The sequence below is a fragment of the Berghia stephanieae genome, chromosome 15 (assembly GCF_034508935.2).
Source record: "Berghia stephanieae isolate SIO BIC M18660-M18661 chromosome 15, UCSD_Bste_1.3, whole genome shotgun sequence".
Classification (NCBI taxonomy): domain Eukaryota; kingdom Metazoa; phylum Mollusca; class Gastropoda; order Nudibranchia; family Aeolidiidae; genus Berghia; species Berghia stephanieae.
In genome coordinates, this window is record NC_088374.1 from 16,791,044 (window position 1) to 16,812,904 (window position 21,861).

At 37.0% G+C, this 21,861-nt stretch overlaps 1 protein-coding gene across 1 annotated transcript in view; it reads right to left on the reverse strand.

Moving 5' to 3' along the window:
- Nucleotides 1-12,001: 12,001 nt before the first annotated feature.
- LOC144960802 (transcription initiation factor IIE subunit beta-like) overlaps nucleotides 12,002-21,861 on the reverse strand; it is a gene marked incomplete at its 5' end in the record, with an annotated part of 19,910 nt that continues 10,050 nt past the window's right edge. Inside the window, 3 exon segments of the mRNA XM_078894145.1 lie at nucleotides 12,002-15,606; nucleotides 18,197-18,312; nucleotides 19,281-19,377. Of these exon segments, the coding sequence (XP_078750271.1) occupies nucleotides 15,484-15,606; nucleotides 18,197-18,312; nucleotides 19,281-19,377 (336 nt within the window). The 3' untranslated portion in view covers nucleotides 12,002-15,483.

Below are 21,861 nucleotides of genomic sequence, written 5' to 3' on the forward strand. Positions count from 1 at the left end.
AATGCACTCATGATACAAAGCCAAAGTGAACCTGATAACGAAAAATGTGAAAAACAATTTGATATATTCCAAAAGTGTGTCAAAGCAACTGCAGAAAAGCATTTACCAATAGCTCAAATAAACAGAAAAAAGGAATGGATGACAAATGAAATTCTAAACCTATTTGAAGAAAGACAAAAATGCAACAGAGGGTCTGCAGAATACCAAACATTGAACAACCACATTAAATCCAAATGCATCGAGGCACAAGAGAACTATCTAGACTGGAAATGCTGCGAAATCGAAAGAGAATACAAACCCAACCCCCAACAAGCTCACCAAAGAATAAAAGAACTATCAGGGAAAAGGAAAAGCAAAGCAGCAGGAAGTTGTATCCAAAACAAACAAGGGAACTGCTATTTGAAGAACAACATATAGAAAGCCGATGGGTAGAATACATAGGCGAACTGTACAATGATCCAAATAGAAATGAACCACCACTGAAATTCAAAGAACCATTAAACGGACCAAACATCACCAAAAGTGAAATTGAACATGCCATGGAACGAATGAGGGATGGTAAAGCAACAGGCCCTGATGAAATATCTGTAGAGGTATTAAAAAGCCTAGGAGATCTAGCAATTGATGAACTTCACATATTATTCAACAATATATACAACACTGGGAAAATTCCTGAAGATCTCTGTAACTATTTTCATAGCAATACCAAAGAAAGCAGGTGCAGTCAGATGCGAAAATTTTAGAACTATAAGTTTAATAAGCCACATCAACAAAATACTGTTGCGTATAATTATCAACAGGCTAAGGAATAAGATTAACCCCGAAATCGCAGAAGAACAATATGGATTCCAACCTGACAGAGGGACAAGGAACGCAATATACCTCCTCCGTGTTTTAAGTGAAAGAGCTATACAGGTTCAGACCCCACTATACCTCTGTTTTGTCGACTACAAAAAAGCTTTTGATAGAGTACGCCACGAAGAAATACTAAAACAACTGCACTTCATTGGCGCTGATGAGAAAGACCTCAGACTCATGCAAACATTATACTACACCCAGCAGGCATCTATCAAAATCGGAAACTCTACAGGAAATTCCATTCCTATTAAGAAAGGAGTCCGTCAAGGGTGTGTTGCCTCACCAGATCTGTTTAATCTATACCAAGAAACAATCATGAGGGGCATAACTAATATGGAGGGAATAAAAGTAGGAGATCACAACATAAATAATATAAGATACGCAGACGATACGGTACTCATTGCAACATCAGAAATCCAACTTCAAAAGATTGTTGACAAAGTGGTAGTAGATAGTGAAGCCAAGGGAATGGAAGTGAATATCACCAAAACAGAATGCATGGTAATACAGAAAAACCCCGAAAACAACAACACCTGCAATATAACGATTCACGGCGAGCAACTTACCAACGTAGAAAGTTTTAAATACCTAGGTTCAATAGTGACAAAATGGAAGATGTAACCGAGACACACGAGCAAGAATAACTCAAGCCAAACAGGCCTTCATGGACCTGGGAAACATTTTGAAAAACAAACAGATGTCGTTCGGGATTAGATTCCGAGTCTTGAAGTGCTACGTGTGGCCAATCTTGTTATACGGATGCGAAAGCTGGACTACAAATGCAGAAACACAAAAGAACATTGAAGCTTTTGAAATGTGGTGCTTGAGAAGGATGCAGAGAATATCGTATACTGCACACAAAACGAACGAAGAAGTGCTAAAACAGACATACCAACAAAGGAAACTAATGCCCTTAATAGCGGATCGACAACTATCCTTTTTCGGACACATAGTAAGGAAAGATAAGAATGAATACCTGGCAAGTTGTGGAAAAATACCTGGTAAACGCGCCCGGGGAGACAAAGAAAAACACTCATAGACCAACTGAAGGGCTTCACCAGCCTAACAATCCAAGAGCTGTTTGAAAAAGCAAGAGACAGGGAGGAATGGAGAGAGATAATTCATGCAGTATCCGAAGCCTGGACCAGGCATGGAACCTAGAAGAAGAAGAAGAAGAATAGTAATAGTAATAGTAATAATAGTAATACTAGTATTATTTAGTAGTAATAGTAGTAATAGTAGTAGTACAAGTAGTAGTACTAGTACTAGTACAAGTAGTAGTACTAGTAGTAGTACAAGTAGTAGTAGTAGTACTAGTACTAGTACTAGTACTAGTACTAGTAGTAGTACTAGTACTAGTACTAGTAGTACTACTAGTACTAGTACTAGTAGTACTACTAGTACTACTACTAGTACTACTAGTACTAGTACTAGTACTACTACTAGTACTACTACTAGTAGTAGTAGTAGTAGTAGTAGTAGTAGTAGTAGTAGTACAGTAGTAGTAGTAGTAGTAGTAGTAGTACAGTAGTAGTACAGCAGTAGTAGTAGTAGTAGTAGTAGTAGTAGTACAGTAGTAGTAGTAGTAGTAGTAGTAGTAGTAGTAGTAGTAGTAGTAGTAGTAGTAGTAGTAGTAGTAGTAGTAGTGTCAGTCTGTTTCTAGTATCCAGTTAAAATGTGTTATTTGTTTCCATAAACCTCTGTCCAGTGCAAGTGTTCTTAGCTTTTGAAGGTCATCATGAATGTTAAGGTGCTGAAGCATTTGGATATTTCCTTGTGTTTTGAAATCAGTTCTTCGATTTTTGTTTCTAAAGACATTTGATATTTTTAGGTCATATCAGCGCCAGTAAAAAGGAAGAAAATGGGATAGTAACTAGTTCTGGAATTACAATTAAAGCACAAAAGAAAAGGTGAGACATAGGGGAAATGGTTCAAATAGGGATCAGATGTAGATTCCAAGAGCACACTATCAATGTACTTAGTTTGAGATCACCTAAAAGTCTCATCCAGACACAAGCACAAAATCCAACAAAGAGGAACACACTCAAATGCCGACATCATACATTTAACATAACAAATATAATAATACATAAGAGAGAGAGGATTTAAAAGGAAAAAAATATCATCTCCCAAAACAATAATTATGCATTTGACTGTTTCCCTCTCAGCCAGGACAAAACCAAGTAATTGTTTTTTTAAGGGTTTTACGGTGCTTGCTACATATTTAAGTCATATCAGCGCCAGTAAAAAGGAAGAAAATTGGATAGTGAAAAGATTCTAGATGTACAAGAAAATGGACTTGAGGAAAAAAGTAAGACAAAGGGGAATTGGTTCAAATAGGGAACAGATGTAGATTCCAATAGAGGACACTACCAGTGTACTTTGAGATCACCTAAATGTCTCACCCATACACCAGCAGAAAGATCCCACTAAGAGGAACACACTCAAATGCTTACATTATTATTATACATTCAAAATAACAAATATAACGATACATAACACAGATGATTTACAAGGAAAAAAGTATCTCCCAAAACAATTATACATTCGACCGTTTCCCTCTCAGCCAGGGCATCTGGCCAGGACCAGGACAAAACCAAGTAATCTCATTCCAAAATACAGGGAGATAAAAGACGCAGTAAGTACCTCCCTGCCCACTATGGGAGGTCAGGAACCCTACCCAGTTGCCCATTTCATAAACACTGCAAGGATAACAACAATAATGAAAAACAAACAGCAAAATTGAATTATAAATTCACATTTTATTTTTTAAAAAACAAAACAATTTTGAATAATAAATTAAATACATATTTACAATAAAATGCATCCTATATAGATGGAACGAAGTTGACGTCACTTGGGTCTTTGTTATTGCTTTCTGCCATCCACGTTTCTGAGTAATTCTCACAAAACTGTATTAACCAGACTAAAAACATTCAAGGTTACACATAGTTTTGTGTTTTGGTCCCTTATATTTCCAGATGGCAATGTTGTGAGTTTCTTAGCCAAGCGCAGAGAGTCTATAGATAGTATGCGCTTGGCTAAGAAGCTCACACTCACAACATTGCCATCTGGAAATATAACGGACCAACACACAAAAACTATGCGAGTAACCTTGGGCGTTTATAGTTTGGTTAATGCAGTTTAGTGAGAATAACTCATAAACATGGATGGCAAAAAAGAAAGATCAAAGACCGAGTGACGTCAACTTCATACATCTTTACAATGAGAGTGGAAGTTACACTATGTTTGGTTTTTCGTGTTTGTGATACTGCCAGATTATGTGCTGTAGTTTGTAATGATATCATTATCATTCATGCCTCGCCGTGAAAACTCGTTTTGTTGTTGTTGTTTGGTGTTTAACGTTACTTTAAACACTATTTAGGTCATTTAAGCACCCGTTTTTTGCTTTTATCATTTTTTTTATCGGCCTTGAGGGGCCATAGCTGCTCAATCGTATTAATGCTGTTGTAATAAAATTTTATAAACCCATAATAGTTACACTGTTATTTTAAAATGTTTATTTACAATTTCTGCAGGTCATATTCCTGCCGATACCGACTGGAACAAAGACTTCAAGTCCCTGGTTACATAATGTTGTGACCTTATCTATTCTGTGTACATTCTATCAAAGTTGCAGGCTTTTCATCCTTTTCTAACTGACTTTTTGTTTTTTCATAGGCACATACAAAAAGAACTAAAGCGACTTTGCACTTTATCAGTTGAGAGTGGAAGACACCACTGGAAAGGGGAGGGCTGTGTTTTATGCTTTCCTCGGGAGGAAACTACAGAAAATATACGCAGGATGCATCAGATTTGTAAGTCATTTGTTGGAGATTTGTCCAGGACCACTGACTATATGACATACATGTTAGATGAAAGTGGCTGCATGCAGGTCTGTCTTCACAGATGACACAAGCCTGGAGATTGTCCAGGACCACTGTCTACACGACAGATAAATGTAAGATGGAAGCGACCGTGCAGGTCTGTCTTCACAGATGCCAAAGGCCTGGAAATTTGTCGAGGACCACTGTCTACACGACAGATAAATGTAAGATGGAAGCGTCTGCGCGCAGGTCCCCTTCACAGATGTCACAGCCTTGAATATTTGTCCAGGATTGATGTCTACACGACAGATAAATGTAAGATGGAAGCGTCTGCGCGCAGGTCCATCTTCACAGATGTCACAGACTTGAATATGTGTCCAGGATTGATGTCTATACGACAGATAAATGTAAGATGGAAGCGTCTGCGCGCAGGTCCATCTTCACAGATGTCACAGACTTGAATATTTGTCCAGGATTGATGTCTATACGACAGATAAATGTAAGATGGAAGCGACTGATGCAGGTCTGTCTTCACAGATGCCAAAGGCCTGGAAATTTGTCGAGGACCACTGTCTACACGACAGATAAATGTAAGATGGAAGCGTCTGCGCGCAGGTCCCCTTCACAGATGTCACAGCCTTGAATATTTGTCCAGGATTGATGTCTACACGACAGATAAATGTAAGATGGAAGCGTCTGCGCGCACGTCCATCTTCACAGATGTCACAGACTTGAATATGTGTCCAGGATTGATGTCTATACGACAGATAAATGTAAGATGGAAGCGTCTGCGCGCAGGTCCATCTTCACAGATGTCACAGACTTGAATATTTGTCCAGGATTGATGTCTATACGACATAAATGTAAGATGGAAGCGACTGATGCAGGTCTGTCTTCACAGATGCCACAGGCCTGCTGTGCCACTTCCATGCCTTAAAACTCATAAGGACAAAACTGGCAAATCAACTGCCCGGAGATGAGAAGTCACATTATTTGAGAGGACTGTCAACTAGTAACGACTACATGCGAAATAAAATTCCAAGAATTGTTGAAAAAGGTGAGTCTGCCCCGCTCATTTGGTGTATTATTTTCCATGCTCCTGAAGCGTTGGAATTTCAGAAGTGTTTCAAGTTTCTTTAAATTTATAACTAAACGGCAAATGGACTAAATTCAGGCATCAGAAGTTACTTGCATCTTTTTTTTGTTGTTGGAAACCCTTATCTATCTACTCAACAGGCAAAACTTCTGCTATAGTGTGTTGGCAGCCAATATACCTCATGGAATTATTTTAAATTATTCTAAAAACATGCTTACTTGATACATTGTTCCATTCAATTTCTGTTTGTTCAGGATGAGGTTTTGACGAAAGACGTTATAGAAATGTGTGTATTATTATTATCATCATTATTACTATTATTACTATTATCATTACTATTATCATCATCATTATCATTATCAATATCATGTACATGTATAAAGGGTTTTTCGGAATGTTTTGTATTCTTTTTAATATGTTTCAGATCCATCAGCGGTGCCCCACCTTTTTCACGTACCTGACAGACAGGTTGTCAGGTGACGTATTGAATTCCCTGACCAGCATCCAAGAAGGCGTGTGTTACCAATTTATTGTAATGACACAAATAACAAACAAGTGTGAAGGGGAACACCAGCGGCTCACATCCATCTTATCCAGCACAACAACAGGTTTGGCAGTTGTTGCTGTGGATCGGTTGCTATGTCATCAAGACGTTCACCAAGAAGCCTTACGACAGAACGTTTGTTTGTTTTTAGGTGTTTAACACTATTTTCGACACTATTTAGGTCATTTAAGCACCCGTTTATGTCTTTTATCAATTTTTATCAGCCTCGAGGGGCCTAGCTGCTCAAAACGTGTTAATACTGTTGTAATAAAATCTTTATAAAATCATAATAGTTACATGTTTGTTATGTAAAAATATCTATTTACAATTTCTGCAGGAGTTCACAGAACGCTTTTGATGATGTAATTACACTGGTGACAAACTGCCATGATGCTAATCCCCAGCTTCTTCCATTGTAAAAATGTGTTCGTAGACCGTGCGGCAAGGCTGATGGTAAAAAAAATCATGGACATGTGAAAAATTATCGTATTGCCTTTTCTAGTTGTGACAATCTTTCAGATGAAGAAATAAGATCATTGAAAAATGCCCAGAGTGGACAATCATTTGTTTCATTTTAAAATGTTGACTTCCTTCAAGCCCTCGCTATTCATTCTCAGGCAACATAAGGAATTTATCCAATATGTTTATACTGGAATTTCAGTAGTAGTGTTTCAAGTTTCTTTAATTAAATTTAGAACTAAACGGCGAGTAGACTAAATTCAGACGTCAGAAGTTACTCATATCAGTTTTTGTTTTTGTTGGAAACCCTTATGTACCTAATAGTTGGAGAAGAATTACGTTAGAAAAAAACAATGAGAGGTGGTTACACATGGAAGCAAGTGGAGACTGGGCATTAGAGTTCGCTCAAGTCAAGTTAGTGAATATAATGTAATCTTTTTAGCTTAAATTATTGGCCGAGGGTTCCTTTAATCATGAGCAACTGTGATTTAAATTAAATACTATTTTTTAAAAATATGCATATATATTATATAACCAATCACCACAACACAACGGAAGCAAGGAAAAGCACCTCAAACGGAATTCATTTTTTTCTTCTGACATTATGCCGACTGAAGACGTGGACGAAAGCCACAGACACGAACGTCTTGGCCATATAATGTGAGTGACAATTTATATTTTATAAGCAATGAGAGCACACCACAACAATGCCACTACACATCAACACTAATCACCACTACACAACGGAACCAAGAACAAGCGCCTCGTACGGAGTAAGAATTTTTTCTTCGGACATTACGCCGACTGAGGACGTGGAATAAGCCCACAGAAATGAACGTCTCGGCCATATAATGTGAGTGACAATTTGTATTATATATTTCCAAAGTGTGACATACGCCATTTTCACAGATAGATTGAAAGAAGCGGCTCAGATTCCCTTCATGCGTGATAAAGCTTTGCCCTTTCAAAAATATTTCCGTCCAACTCGCGGCATAACTTTAGTTAAACGTGTATTTAATTCTACTTTTTTTTTCCAAACTGAGGCATAGGACTGCAGTGTGAAACACAACCAGAGCCAATCAAAGACCGAGAATGGTGTTAATATTGACCAGTCGGAATTTGTTTTGTATTTGGCCCGGAAGTGGTATCATGGATGCGTCGCCCATTGGCGGAGACCGTGGATTAGACCATTCACTCGTTCCCAACTTCGTACCTGTAACACTCGCATTCATTTTTTAACTGCTAATTTAGACTATTCAATTTTGACAGAACAATGGAAGTTTTTGATGACATTAATGAAACTGCACAGCACCTCGTATGGAATACAAATTATTTCTTTGGACATTACACCGACTGAGGACGTGGAATAAAGCCACAGAAACTAATGATTAATAATAGAAATGTCAATATTCTATTGACATTTTCATTCATTCCATTCAGTAAATTACCTTCATATCATCGACTTAAATCATGCTTCATTGCCATCACTATTGTTTATCACAATGATTTGTAATCACATTGCCATCATGTTGTTCATCACAATGATTTGCAATCACAATCTTTCATTGTTATTGTCACCCAGTCATATACCTACATTAGTATAAACATTTCCATGTCTAGTTAATAAATAATTTAATTGTAGCAAAAGTCATAACAAAGGATTAATGCTAGGGTATCATGATAGTAAATTTACTTCCGTTTGTAAAATCTATCTTTCCCATAATGGTTAAAGAGTATATTTTAAACGTGGGTGGGGGTGTCACAGTAAAGGTTGTTCACAATTATCTTATCAAATTTTTATTTTAGTAAGAACTGAATTTATCTCAATCCAGTTATATTTCGGTAGGCTTAGAAAAACTTTACCTTCTAATATTAGATCGTCTTTCCTTTTATAGCCTTCCCTCGAATTAATTTCTAATTAGTGAATACTTTTCGTTCTACATTCTGTCACGTAGCCACTTATTATAGAAGCTGATAGGTCTAACATTCTACACTCACTTCTCTCTACAATCTATGCCGGATGGCCAGTCGCTCCATTCCTCATATATATTTGAAGATTTTTATCTTTTGGGACTTTGTGGATATTTTATCTCCACCATCAAGACGCCGGAGCTTTTACGACGGTGTAACCGTCAACATTTTAAGGATCAAACCTGAGCCCGCTGTCAAAGAAACATCTGAATAACCCCTTCTCAATTGCCTGGAAGTGGAACTTTACGAGCCTGAGCCCGTTATCGGATGAATATAGCACCCACGCCTGTCAACTGCCTGGAAACGTAATCTTACGTACCTGACATTATATCATAAGTTACGTAATATATTCAAGTTTCTATTTGTAACTACCACAATCAATATTTATCTCTTAATTAAATTTCATCTTTCTTTTTATTTCATCTTAAACAAATCGTTAATTGTTTTTCATTTATAGTAACTAGTAAATTCTGGGGCCTCATTCTACATATCTTTATGCATAGTCGAGTAGCTCTTTACTCACTTGAGGCCATGACAGGCTTAAAACTACAACGTATTGAACTTAAATTTAGCATCCATCCATTGGACAGTGTTGCTCCACATGCCAAGTTGATAAACAGCATGGACTTGTTGAAGGGAAGGAACAGTTGTTCATTCAAAATCAATACAGTTTCAGAATTGAGGTTGGGACTGTTGACAATAAATCATCAAGTTATAAATAAATATAATCCATTTATTTCAGGTTTCTACACAAAAAAAACTGAGCCACTCACCAATTGAAACGAATAAAGAAAAGGAAATGGGGCTGGATTGGTTGGCCATACCTATAGGAAGCCTGCAAGGATCATAAGGAAGATGAGGATGATCCCCAAAGACCAGGTCAGGTGCATTGGGACGTGTCGACAGCAAAGAAAAAACTGACCGTGGTGTTTAACCGTTATTTCACAACGTATAATCTTACCAAAATTCTTTTTTAACAACCACCAATTCCACACAGACACAATTCAAGTAAACAGACAAAATGTCCCATCAGAATTCAAAACACTGCAGCTTCAACAATGGGAAAGCCTGTGGTTCATGAAAGCGGCCTCAACAAACAACTTAACTGTTGATTGGATGGATGAAAAGGACAACAAAAATATATTGGCTGTCTCGACATTTGCAGACTCATCCATCACACTCACTAGTCACAAACACAATCAGTCAAAATAGTAATTGCGAAACCAACCATGTATCATACAATGAATGGTTATGATTGCATGGACCAGGCTATATCTTTCTATGGTTCCTTCAACCACAAGACAAAAAAGTGGTGGAAGAAAATTTTCTTACTGGATTTTGGAAGTCGCCACAAGCCAATGTATTTAGTATGTATCAACTCGAACAACCTCAAAGCATAAAAACTCATCTCAAGGATTTTAAGGACCTGCTCATTGAACAGCTCTTGGAGAAAGCAGACATCTTACAGTGCAATCAAGAGAACAACGAACATGCTGAAAATTGTAGGAAAGGACGCCCTGCAACCAATCCATTGACAACTACCTCGACAACACTTAACAATTTTAAGGCGTTTTGAAGTCATTTTATGAACAAAAATCATTTCATAATGAATTCCAAGAAAAAACCTGAAGGCGATCTGAGTGTAAAAGTCTTCTCTCAGTGGTGTCTTGACCAAGGAAAGGTAAATTTCACGGTAATCAGTTTACAAATATACATGTTCTTTATTGGGATGTTAATGAAATCCACCTCACTGTCAACAAATCGGATGTTTTTTCTAGTTTTGGATGTTCCACCATCTTCCCAGTAGTCAGATCATAGTATCCAATGCAGATGTCTGCACCGACTGAAGCACCGGGTGTCAAAAACGATCCTTATGTCGACACGACGACTCGGGAATCCGTATTTTCTGCTCCTGAAGATTAATTACTTCCAACACTGACAGATCTTGCAGCTGTGAATGCTTGTGTAACCCAGCAACTTAGCCTTGGGCTTAAAACTACAACGTATTGAACTTAAATTTAGCATCCATCCATTGGACAATGTTGCTCCACATGCCAAGTTGATAAACAGCATGGACTTGTTGAAGGGAAGGAACAGTTGTTCATTCAAAATCAATACAGTTTCAGAATTGAGGTTGGGACTGTTGACAATAAATCATCTAGTTATAAATAAATATAATCCATTTATTTCAGGTTTCTACACCCAAAAAAACTGAGCCACTCACCAATTGAAACGAATATAGAAAAGGAGATGGGGCTGGATTGGTTGGCCATACCTATAGGAAGCCTGCAGGAACATCAAGAAGAGGACGATCCCCAAAGACCAGGTCAGGTGCATTGGGATGTGTCGACAGCAAAGAAAAAACTGACCGTGATGTTTAACCGTTATTTCACAACGTATAATCTTAGCAAAATTCTTTTTTAACAACCACCAATTCCACACAGACACAATTCAAGTAAACAGACAAAATGTCCCATCAGAATTGAAAACACTGCAGCTTCAACAATGGGAAAGCCTGTGGTTCATGAAAGCGGCCTCAACAATCAACTTGACTGTTGATTGGAGGGATGAAAAGAAAACAAAAAGTCATCGTCGTCATTGCGAAACCAACCATGTATTATACAATGAATGGTTACGATCGCATGGACCAGGCTATATCTTTCTATGGTTCCTTCAACTGTAAGATAAAAAAGTGGTGGAAGAAAATTTTTTACTGGATTTTGGAAGTCGCCACAAGCCAATGTATTTAGTATGTATCAACTCACACGACCTGAAAGCAAAAAAAACTCATCTCCTCAAGGATTTTAAGGACCTGCTAAATCCAACAGTTCATGGAGAGATCAACAACCATATAGTGTCCAATCAGAAGGACAACGAATCTGCTAAAAAACGTAGGAAAGGACGGCCTGCAACCAATCCATTGGCAACTACCTCGACAACACACATTACTTCTACAAACCAAATGCACCATATAATCTGTATCGGGTGCCCAGAACAGACATTTATTCATCCTACCACGCCCCACCACCAATGGCCAAAAAAAATCATTTTTAAAGTGCATATTTCACTGTGTAAATAGTATGTCTATTTCCTGTTTCTTTTTATTTCTCATTTGTGCTTGTTTCAATTTTGAAGCTGTTATACTCATTGCTGTTTGTTACTTTTTACAGTCCACAGCTTCTAGCAGCTTTGTATCAGTTTGCTTATGCTTTTTATGCAGTTTTTGAATTTTACTTTTATTATTAGTTTTTCTTTTAGAGACATTCCAAATTCTGTGCAATTTAAACGGAAGTTCTTTTGTACCGGCAGGCAGCTGAACTCATACAACTCATTATACCTCAAAAAATGATGACGGTAAAATCAAAATTCCGTTTACAAAGACAGAATTGAACTTTTTACCTACACTTTGATGTATAATTAATTACAACCCATCCACTTCTGATAACCTTCATGGGCATTAGATATTACTTGTGCTGTCATTAACGCACCACATCGTATCAATGGTAAAACTGGCCCTTTCGGAACCTAAAAAATAAAAATATGTGACCCACTGTATCAAAGCGGTATTATGTCGGGATCCACTCGGTAAGGGAAATTGAATTCATAGCCACAAATATCCAACTTGGGTATAATTTCTGTACTTTATGGTGGAGTATAAAGACTATTTCTTGCTTTGCAAAATCTTCTAAGGTCAAATTTCTCATCAATCTATCTCTAAATTCACTTTTTGGGGTCTGAATCATCATCATTTTGAGACGGAGGGTCACATATCATAACTCTTGAACCAAATGAGATATCTCCAAAAAAAATGTTAGCACCGGAAACAGCCCAGCAAGCTGCTTCTATTGATAACAATTCAAATAAGTTCTTTATAATCTAAACTTTTTCACTAAACTGCCCAATTCTATTTTCACTATTTTATGATGGCGGAGTTACCATATTTTGATTGTTTTTTTTGTATTTTTGCAACAATGTCCAGATCGGATTCCTCAAATTTCAAGCTTTTCAAATGATCTACGGCAATAAAGTGTGGATGAAAGATGAAAATTGGCCTCTCAAAGTGGAGAATTAAAAATCTCATCTGCCTTTGCTGAGAATTGATCTAGCATTTGTATTCAATTTGGCTACAATCTGAATAACGAATAACATTTTCTCCCAAAACTTTTAGTTACAAATGCTAATGTGGAATAGCCCCCCCCCCCCCCCAACCCCTTTCCCATCCCAACAGCCAACCACACACATCTGACAATAGGAAGCCTTCAAGCAACATCACCAGGCAGGCTTTGGACTGGAACCCACCAGGAAAGAGGAGGGTTGGTCGGCCAAAGCAGACATGGCGATGAAGCGTTGAGACTGAGATGAAGGCATCCAGCAGTCATTGCAAAACCAACCATGACTCATACAATGAATGGTTGTGATCTCATGGACCAAACAATATCTTTCAATGATTCCTTAAACCGTAAGACCAACTGTATGGTTGGGCATACCTATAGGAAGCCTGCAAGCAACATCACCAGGCAGGCTTTGGACTGGAACCCACCAGGAAAGAGGAGGGTTGGTTGACCAAAGCAGACTGTTGATTGGATGGATGAAAAGGACAATAAAAATAAATTGGCTGTCTCGACAAATGCAGACTCATCCGTCACACTCACTAGTCACCAGCAAAATCAAAGTCAAAGTAGTCATTGCGAAACCAACCATGATTTATACAATGAATCGCTGCGATCGCATGGACCAGGCTCTATATTTCTATGATTCCTTCAAACGTAAGACCAAAAAAAACGGTGAACGAAAATTTTTTACTGGATTTTGGAAGTCGCCACAAGCCAATGTATTTAGTATGTATCAACTCACAGGACCTGAAAGCAAAAAAACTCTCCTCAAGGATTTTATGGACCTGCTAATCCAACAGTTCACCGAGAGATCAACCTCCATATAGTGTCCATTCAGAAGGACAACGAATCTGCTAAAAAACGTAGGATAGGACGGCCTGCAACCAATCCATTGGCAACTAACTCGACAACACAAATTACTTCGACAATACAAATGCACCATATAATCTGCATCGGGTGCCCAAACAGACATTTATTCATCCTACCACGCCCCACCACCAATGGCCAAAAAAAAATTTTTAAAGTGCATATTTCCCTGTGTAAATAGTATGTCTATTTCCTGTTTCTTTTTATTTATCATTTGTGCTTGTTTCAATTTGAAGCTATTCTATTCATTGCTGTTTGTTACTTTTTACAGTCCACAGCTTCAAGCAGCTTTGTATCATTTTGCTTATGCTTTTTATGCAGTTTTTGAATTTTACTTTTATCATTATTAGCTTTTCTTTTAGAGACATTCCAAATTCTGTACAATTTAAACGGAAGTTCTTTTGTACCGACGGGCAGCTGAACTCATACAACTCATACCTCAAAAATTGATGACGGTAAAATAAAAATTCAGTTTACAAGGACAGAATTGAATTTTTTTACCTACGCTTTGATGTATAATTTATTACAACCCATCTACTTTTGATAACCTTCATGGGCATTAGATATCACTTGTGCTGTCATTAACGCACCACGTATCAATGGTAAAACTGGCCCTTTCGGACACTGAAAAAATAATTATGTGACCCACCGTATCAAAGCGGTATTGTGTCAGGATCCACTCGGTAAGGGAAATTTAATTCATAGCTACAAATATCCAACTTGGGTATAATTTCTGTACTTGATGGTGGAGTATAAAGACTATTTCTTGCATTGCAAAATCGTCTAAGGTCAAATTTCTCATCAATCTATCTCTTAATTCACTTTTTGGGTCTGAATCACCCCGACATAATACTGTTTTGAGACGGAGGGTCACATATAACTCTTGAACCAAATGAGATATCTCCAAAAAAATGTAAGCACTGGAAACAGCCCAGCAAGCTGCTTCTATTGAAAACAATTCAAATTAGTTCTTTTTAATCTAAACTTTTCACTAAACTGCCGAATTCTATCTTCACTATTTTGTGATGGCGGAGTTGCCATATTTTGATTTTTTTTTTTTTTATTGTTTTATGTTTTTGAAACAATATCCAGATCGGATTCCTCACATTTTAAGCTTTTCAAATGATATTCGGCAATAAAGTGTGGATGAAAGATGAAAATTGGCCTCTCAAAGTGGAGAATTAAAAATCTCATCTGCCTTTGCTGAGAATTGATCTAGCATTTGTATTCAATTTGGCTACAATCTGAATAACGAATAACATTTTCTCCCAAACTTTTAGTTACAAATGCTAATATGGAATACATCTCACTGACAAAATATTTTTTACCAAAATCACCCATACTTTTGCGTACATGTCCATGGGTGCAACCAACTGGACCTCAAAAAGCCTGCAAGTCTACTTATGACCAGACATATAATCTGAAAAAGCCTGCAAGATTCACGGACTGCAAGATTTCCGACCCGATTGTTGGGACCTAAACAAAAGAAAAAAAAAATAAAATCAATCAAATCCAAATCGCAAAAAGCCGGCGACGTTTTCAGTAATCCAATCGGCCGGCAGGCCGGCTGTAGCCGGCACTCTTGCACCCATGCATGTCTCACCAATCAACATCCACCCACACAGATCATCAACTACTACCTATCCAATCACGCACACGCACACACACACACACAACACACCAACCCCGACACCCATCCAATCAACGGCACATACACATACACGATACACATACTCCTCCATACTTCCTTCAACTCGTCTTGTTCTCTCCTACATTTGTCGTATTGTAATCTTGTAGCAATCCTTGTAAATGGTCGTTGTGTCTCTTGAATACTCGGTTCTTCTGCTTTCCCTTCCGCCTTGGTACTTTGGACTGTGAAATAGAGGTGTAAGGAGATGAAGGTAGATGTTTGAAAACAAAAGATATTACAAATTTATTACATTAAAATTAGAGAAACAATAATAATTATTATCAATAACCAAATGTGACCCATCGTCTCAAAACGGTATTATGTCGGAATGAATCATATGCTTAAAAGTTTAATTTAGTGTTAAATTGGTCAAAATTATAAATCGTTAGCATTAGCACCCTAAAATATGGTATCCATTCTCCTCAATAAATCGAATAAACTCAACACAAGTCTGATATTTCTGGCTATAAATTCAATTTTCAACATCTCAACCAATCAGACTTAATACCGTTTTGAGACGAAGGGTCACAAATCGGAAAAAAAAAATTTTTAATTACAGGCCAGGAATGTATTTTACAATTGGGAAATAAGCATCATCATCATCATCATAATAATAATAATAATAATAATAATAATAATAATAATAATAATAATAATCATAATCATAATAATAATAATAATAATAATAATAATAGGATTATAAACAATTCGGAGAAGAAAGTTTTAAGATGCTTTTTAAAAACATTTCTGTCCATGACCAATGCCATAAATTCCTTTGGAAGTTTGTTCCAAGAGCGTTGGAATGTTCCTATAAAAAGAGCGTCCTCCATATTGCATTGGCGAAAAATCACAAGGGCCAATTTTGTCTGAAAGACTCGACCAGTCAGGCCAGTTTGCCCAAAAAGAAATGCTGATTTACACGAGTACCCACCGCCTCAACCTTCCATGATCTAACAATAAGAGTCAAAAAGCCTGTATTCCACAGACCTGCCAACCCTTCACATTCCAAAAGTGGAATCAGGACAACTAAAAATAGGAATTTGAGACAAAAAAAATAGGTATTACACCTCTTTCCCCACTCTCCCCCCCCCCCCCCCCCCCCCCCCCCTCTTTGCTCTTTTTTATGTTTAGCAATATCACCATTTTTGTAAATCGGAATTCTAGAGACAATGGCGGAATAGTACAATATGGAAGAGTGAAAATAGGAATGATTCCGCCAAAAGTGGAAGGGTTGGCAGGTATATGATTCCATTATTACAGACCTGCCAACTTGAAAATCTAAAAATTCGTAAATTTTCTGGGATATAAAGTAGCAGTCGCTCTAATAAGCTTTAAAAATCAACAATTTTTTCCTCAAAAAGATTAAATTAAATATCACTTCGAAATCTTTAAAATTATTTACTCTGGTATCAGCTTTCATTTTCAATCAGTTTTGATGACTTAGAGAAGTGAATGAAGTTCTGACACAAGAGCTAAAAATTGATAATTTTTACGAATTTTTCGTAATGGTGGGCAGGTCTATTATCACTATAGATAGTATGCGCTTGGCTAAAAAGCTCACAACATTGCCATCCGGAAGTATAACGGACCAACACACAAAACTGTGTGTATCCATGAACGTTTATAGTCGTGTTAAAACAGTTCAGTGAGAAGTACTCATAAACGCGGATGGCAAAAAACAATAACAAAGACCTGAGTGACGTCATCTTCGAACTATCTATAACCGAATAGACCGAGGCTTTGACAAAAATACCCCAAAAATAAAATCAGGATTCCACTATATTATGGTGTATTATTGAGTTATTGCCCTTTGCATGAATCATTCACTGAATTTCATTTCATTACTTCTAAATAATGTCACAATTATTTTGATTTTTGTTTTTAAGGGTTTTACGGCGCTTGCAACACATTAAGGTCATATAAACGCCAGTAAAAAGGAAGAGAGTGGCAGAAAAAATTTACAGAATTACAATTAACGTATTGACGTTATATTACACAACGTATATTCTTGTTTATGTATATTTCTATACTGCCATGTTATATATTACTAAGTCTGTGGTATATAAATATGATTTAAAGAGTTTGCAATAAACTATCTTATTGACTGGCCATCAATGAGCGTCTTTAACAAAAATAAAATAAAATAAAATAAAATAAATATTTTTAAATAATAATAATAATAATAATAATTTAAAAAAAAAAAAGTGTCTTCCCTATCCGTCTTTGTATGCACTGCCTTTGGCATAACACACCACAAAATACAGACAATTTTTCCCATGCCAAACAACATTTTTTTAAAAATGACAATGTTTTCAGAGTTGGGCTTGAAAAACAATGAATTGGCAACCCTGGTAACTAAGGAGAGCTTCAGTGTGTTGTACGGCTATGTGGTCTTGGGGCACCACACTCGCTTTCGTCCTGGGTTCGAGCCTCGCTCTGCGCATAGTTGAGTCCTTGGAAAAGACTTTACTCACATTCTCTCACCGTACTCAAGGTGTTAAATGAATACCTGACTGTCAACAGCGTTGTCTCTGTCGGAAAAAATTATAATATCGCCGAACAGGCGTCATGTATCGTTCTACACCTTACGTGTTGCCGTTTATCACGGACCTTTTGTAAAGCGCTTTGAGCACATTTAGTGGATATTGCGATATATGAAAGCTCTAGTTTTTTGGGAGGGTTTTCTAGACCTAAGGGCTAGAGCTCAGGTGGTCGCTGGTTCGGATAAGTAATGGGAGGTTTTTAATATGAAAACAAAAATAGAAGACTTACAACTTTTTTCAGAGTGGTGGCATCCATGGACGAGATCCCTTGTTTGGTGAGATAGTCCTCTATCTTGGCCTCATCCAGGCCGTCCACTCCCACCCCTCTCCATAGTTTTTGAAAATCTGTGGGGGAAAAAAAAAACAAAAAAGCCATTAAAAATCTATCCTTGAAAAAAAAAAAGTTAAAATTTAAAATTTTAAAGAGAAAAAAAAAAAGATAGAAAGGATTGAGGGTCAAAATTGTTCCGTATACCCATCGTTAGATTCTTGCCAACGAGCACAGAATTATTGACAAATTTAACCATGTTTTACATATTTATATATGAATAACTTTCAAACCATTTTTTAAAAATTAAGGGTAATTCTATCACAGACTTGCCAAATTGAAAACTTCAAATTTGGTAATTTTAATATCAATTTTTAGTAATTTGGCAAGGAAATTCGTAATTTCTGAAATTGTATATGAACAACAATCTATTTATTATTATTATTTTTCTTATCATTAATATAGTAGTAGTAGTAGTAGTAGTAGTAGTAGTAGTAGTAGTAGTAGTAGTAGTAGTAGTAGTAGTAGTAGTAGTAGTTATTATCATTTAAGTATTCTAAGAATGAAAAATTCGTAATTTTCCACAAAATTTCGAATTTCGCCATGAAATGTCTAAAATTCGTCAAATCACGAAAAATTCGTCAAATCACGAAAAATTCGTAAGATTCGGCATGTATGCTATCAGCCGAAACCTCAACCTTCCGATGCATATTTTAAGTCTAAAATCAATTTCAACGTTTGTTTGGTTTATTATTAAAGGCAATCCTTTGCAAGACATTGGGGGTCCCGATAGCTCAGTTGGTAGAGCACTTGCTTCACATGGAAATGGACCAAGATCGATCCTAGGTGCAATCGAGATATTTTTTTCTGACCCCCCCACCTGTCCACCCAGCAGTGAATGGGTAGCTGGGTCGATTACATTTGGTGGAAAGTACTTTGTGATAGACTAGTGCCATGACATCTTTTGTAGTTGTTCCAGGTGACCATAGATATCTTTATACATTAAAAAATGATATCGCCTTCACTTAAAAAAAAAAAAACTTACCTTCCTCGACGGAGAATCGACAATAGCGATCGTTGTAAAATAAAACTTCCTTTTTATCCTGGGGCCTTTGCACCTTGATTACGTAGTCGGACACCGCCTGAAATTGGGAAAGATACGAGGAAACGGACACAAAATGAGGAAAGATACGAGGAAACGGACGCAAAATGAGGAAAGATACGAGGAAACGGACACAAAATGAGGAAAGATACGAGGAAACGGACACAAAATGAGGAAAGATACGAGGAAACGGACACAAAATGAGGAAAGATACGAGGAAACGGACACAAAATGAGGAAAGATACGAGGAAACGGACACAAAATGAGGAAAGATACGAGGAAACGGACACAAAATGAGGAAAGATACGAGGAAACCACAGCCGTTTATTACACTAGAAATCTTTCACTTTAGTTTACTACTGCCTCACCCCCAATGAGAACGACCCACCGTCGATGACGGGGAGACCACCGTGTGGTTACGTCATAACAGATGTCCAGAACGTGAGAACTGGCCTATATTTATCCCTGCCGATAGAATGCACCGCTTGGATTTCATTGTCAGTCAGGCTATATGACAGATTTCGTAAAATCGTTCATTTTTACACTGCAATTGCTGACCATACACTTCTATATTTTTCTATTTTATATGGATATAACGGCTACATTTTCATCTTCAAGACGCAATTATTTTCATTGATATCAAGAAATGGTGAGTATACTTTATTCTTTCTTGAAAAATGTATATTTTTCTATTTAAAATTAACCTGAAAAATATTTTTAATTGTTTAAAAAATTCAAATTGACGTTATCTGAGTTTTGTTACCCTAACACATGGAACACATGGTAGTAAATATAAGAGTAATAATCTACTTTTAATATAGCATTTATTTAACCGATTTGTAATGACAGGTTTCTGCACAATGAATGTGTAAACACATCTTGTCTAATTCTTTGTTGGCTAACAAAATAGTCCCGTATTCAGACAAACTCCAGAGACATAAGAACACGAGTCCAATGGTGGTGACAACGTTGTTGTTGTTGTTGTTGTTGTTGTTTTATGGTGATGATGATGATGATGATGATGATAGCGCAGTAATAGTAGTAATCGTAGTAGTAGTAGTAGTAGTAGTAGTAGTAGTAGTAGTAGTAGTAGTAGTAGTAGTAGTAGTAGTACACACACACACACACGAGAGAGAGAGAGAGAGAGAGAGAGAGAGAGAGAGAGAGAGAGAGAGAGAGAGAGAGAGAGAGAGAGAGAGAGAGAGAGAGAGAGAGAGAGAGAGAGCGTGTGTGTGTGTGTGTGTGTGTGTGTGTGTGTGTATAAAACTCATGTACGCACATTTTTAGCACGGAACGATTTTTATTGCATTGAACTTTGAACCTATAACTTACACCGATTTGCCATTCCGTCTTCACGATTCGCACCTTCCCTCGATATATTCTTCTTCATCGCCCGTTGATACAGTCAATGGGCGTGAGAAAAGAGGGTAGATAGATATATTATGACATCATCAAAAAGCGATGTGATCAAAGGTGGCGGATGATTGTGTAACATCAAAAGCCCGGTGGACTGCGCTACAAGGCCGAACAATCGAGGGGTTATGTGATTTGAGTGGGAAGGGCTTATTTGACTTTGCCGATGACCGACTGGTGGACGATTGAAATTATAATTGTCCTTTTTCAGCAGCCAGTTGGAAATGGGTAATTGTAAACATCTGATTGGCACCCCATGGATAGAAAGCAGTTTGGAGGTCATGGGATGAAATTGCTGGAGAGGTGGAGTAAATTTGAAATGAATTGAAAGTATTTTGGGGCGTTGTCTGGGTGTCAAGTAAGACTCTCGCAGACCGGTGATAAATCAATTTTTTTTTGGCCGCAAATGCTACAGTAAACTTCTTTATCTTATTTTTGCTAAAAATATTTCAGAGTGGGTATATAGGCGGATTCCATTTTGAATAACGGGCATTTAGAGCTATATTTTAAAGGAAAATTATTACGTTATTATTATTAGCAGGCATCTAGGCGATCACTATCGTATTATTACTAACAATCAATAATATATTATAACTCATTATTACAATTCTTCTTCTTATTATTATTATTATTATCATCATCACCAATTATCATCATCATCATCATCATCATTATCATTATCAATAATAACTAATGATTTTTTTTCTTTCCTCAGATGAATGGTCATACTGAAAACAAGCATTGTCTCAATGCAAATGGAATCTGCCGAATAAGCCGTGAAAGGGCTCAAATGAGATATGTGGTTAAAAAACATTTCATGCAAACTGCTCCAGAATTATCAAGTGAAGTTCCACCGGTGAAAAAAAAAAAGAAAACAGAACGTTGGTTGATTAATTAGATGCTGTTTCTGTGACATGTAACAATCAGCTGTTCCTTACAATAATCGGGAGGTTTTACGTATGTTAATAAAAAGTATAAAAATATGTTAAGATCTATATAAAGTTCAGCGGAATACTTATAACTTATTTTTACCTATGATTGTCAATTTACTTATAAATAACAGTTCATTTTGATTATCTGATCATTAATCCTCTCCCCCCCCCCCCCTTTC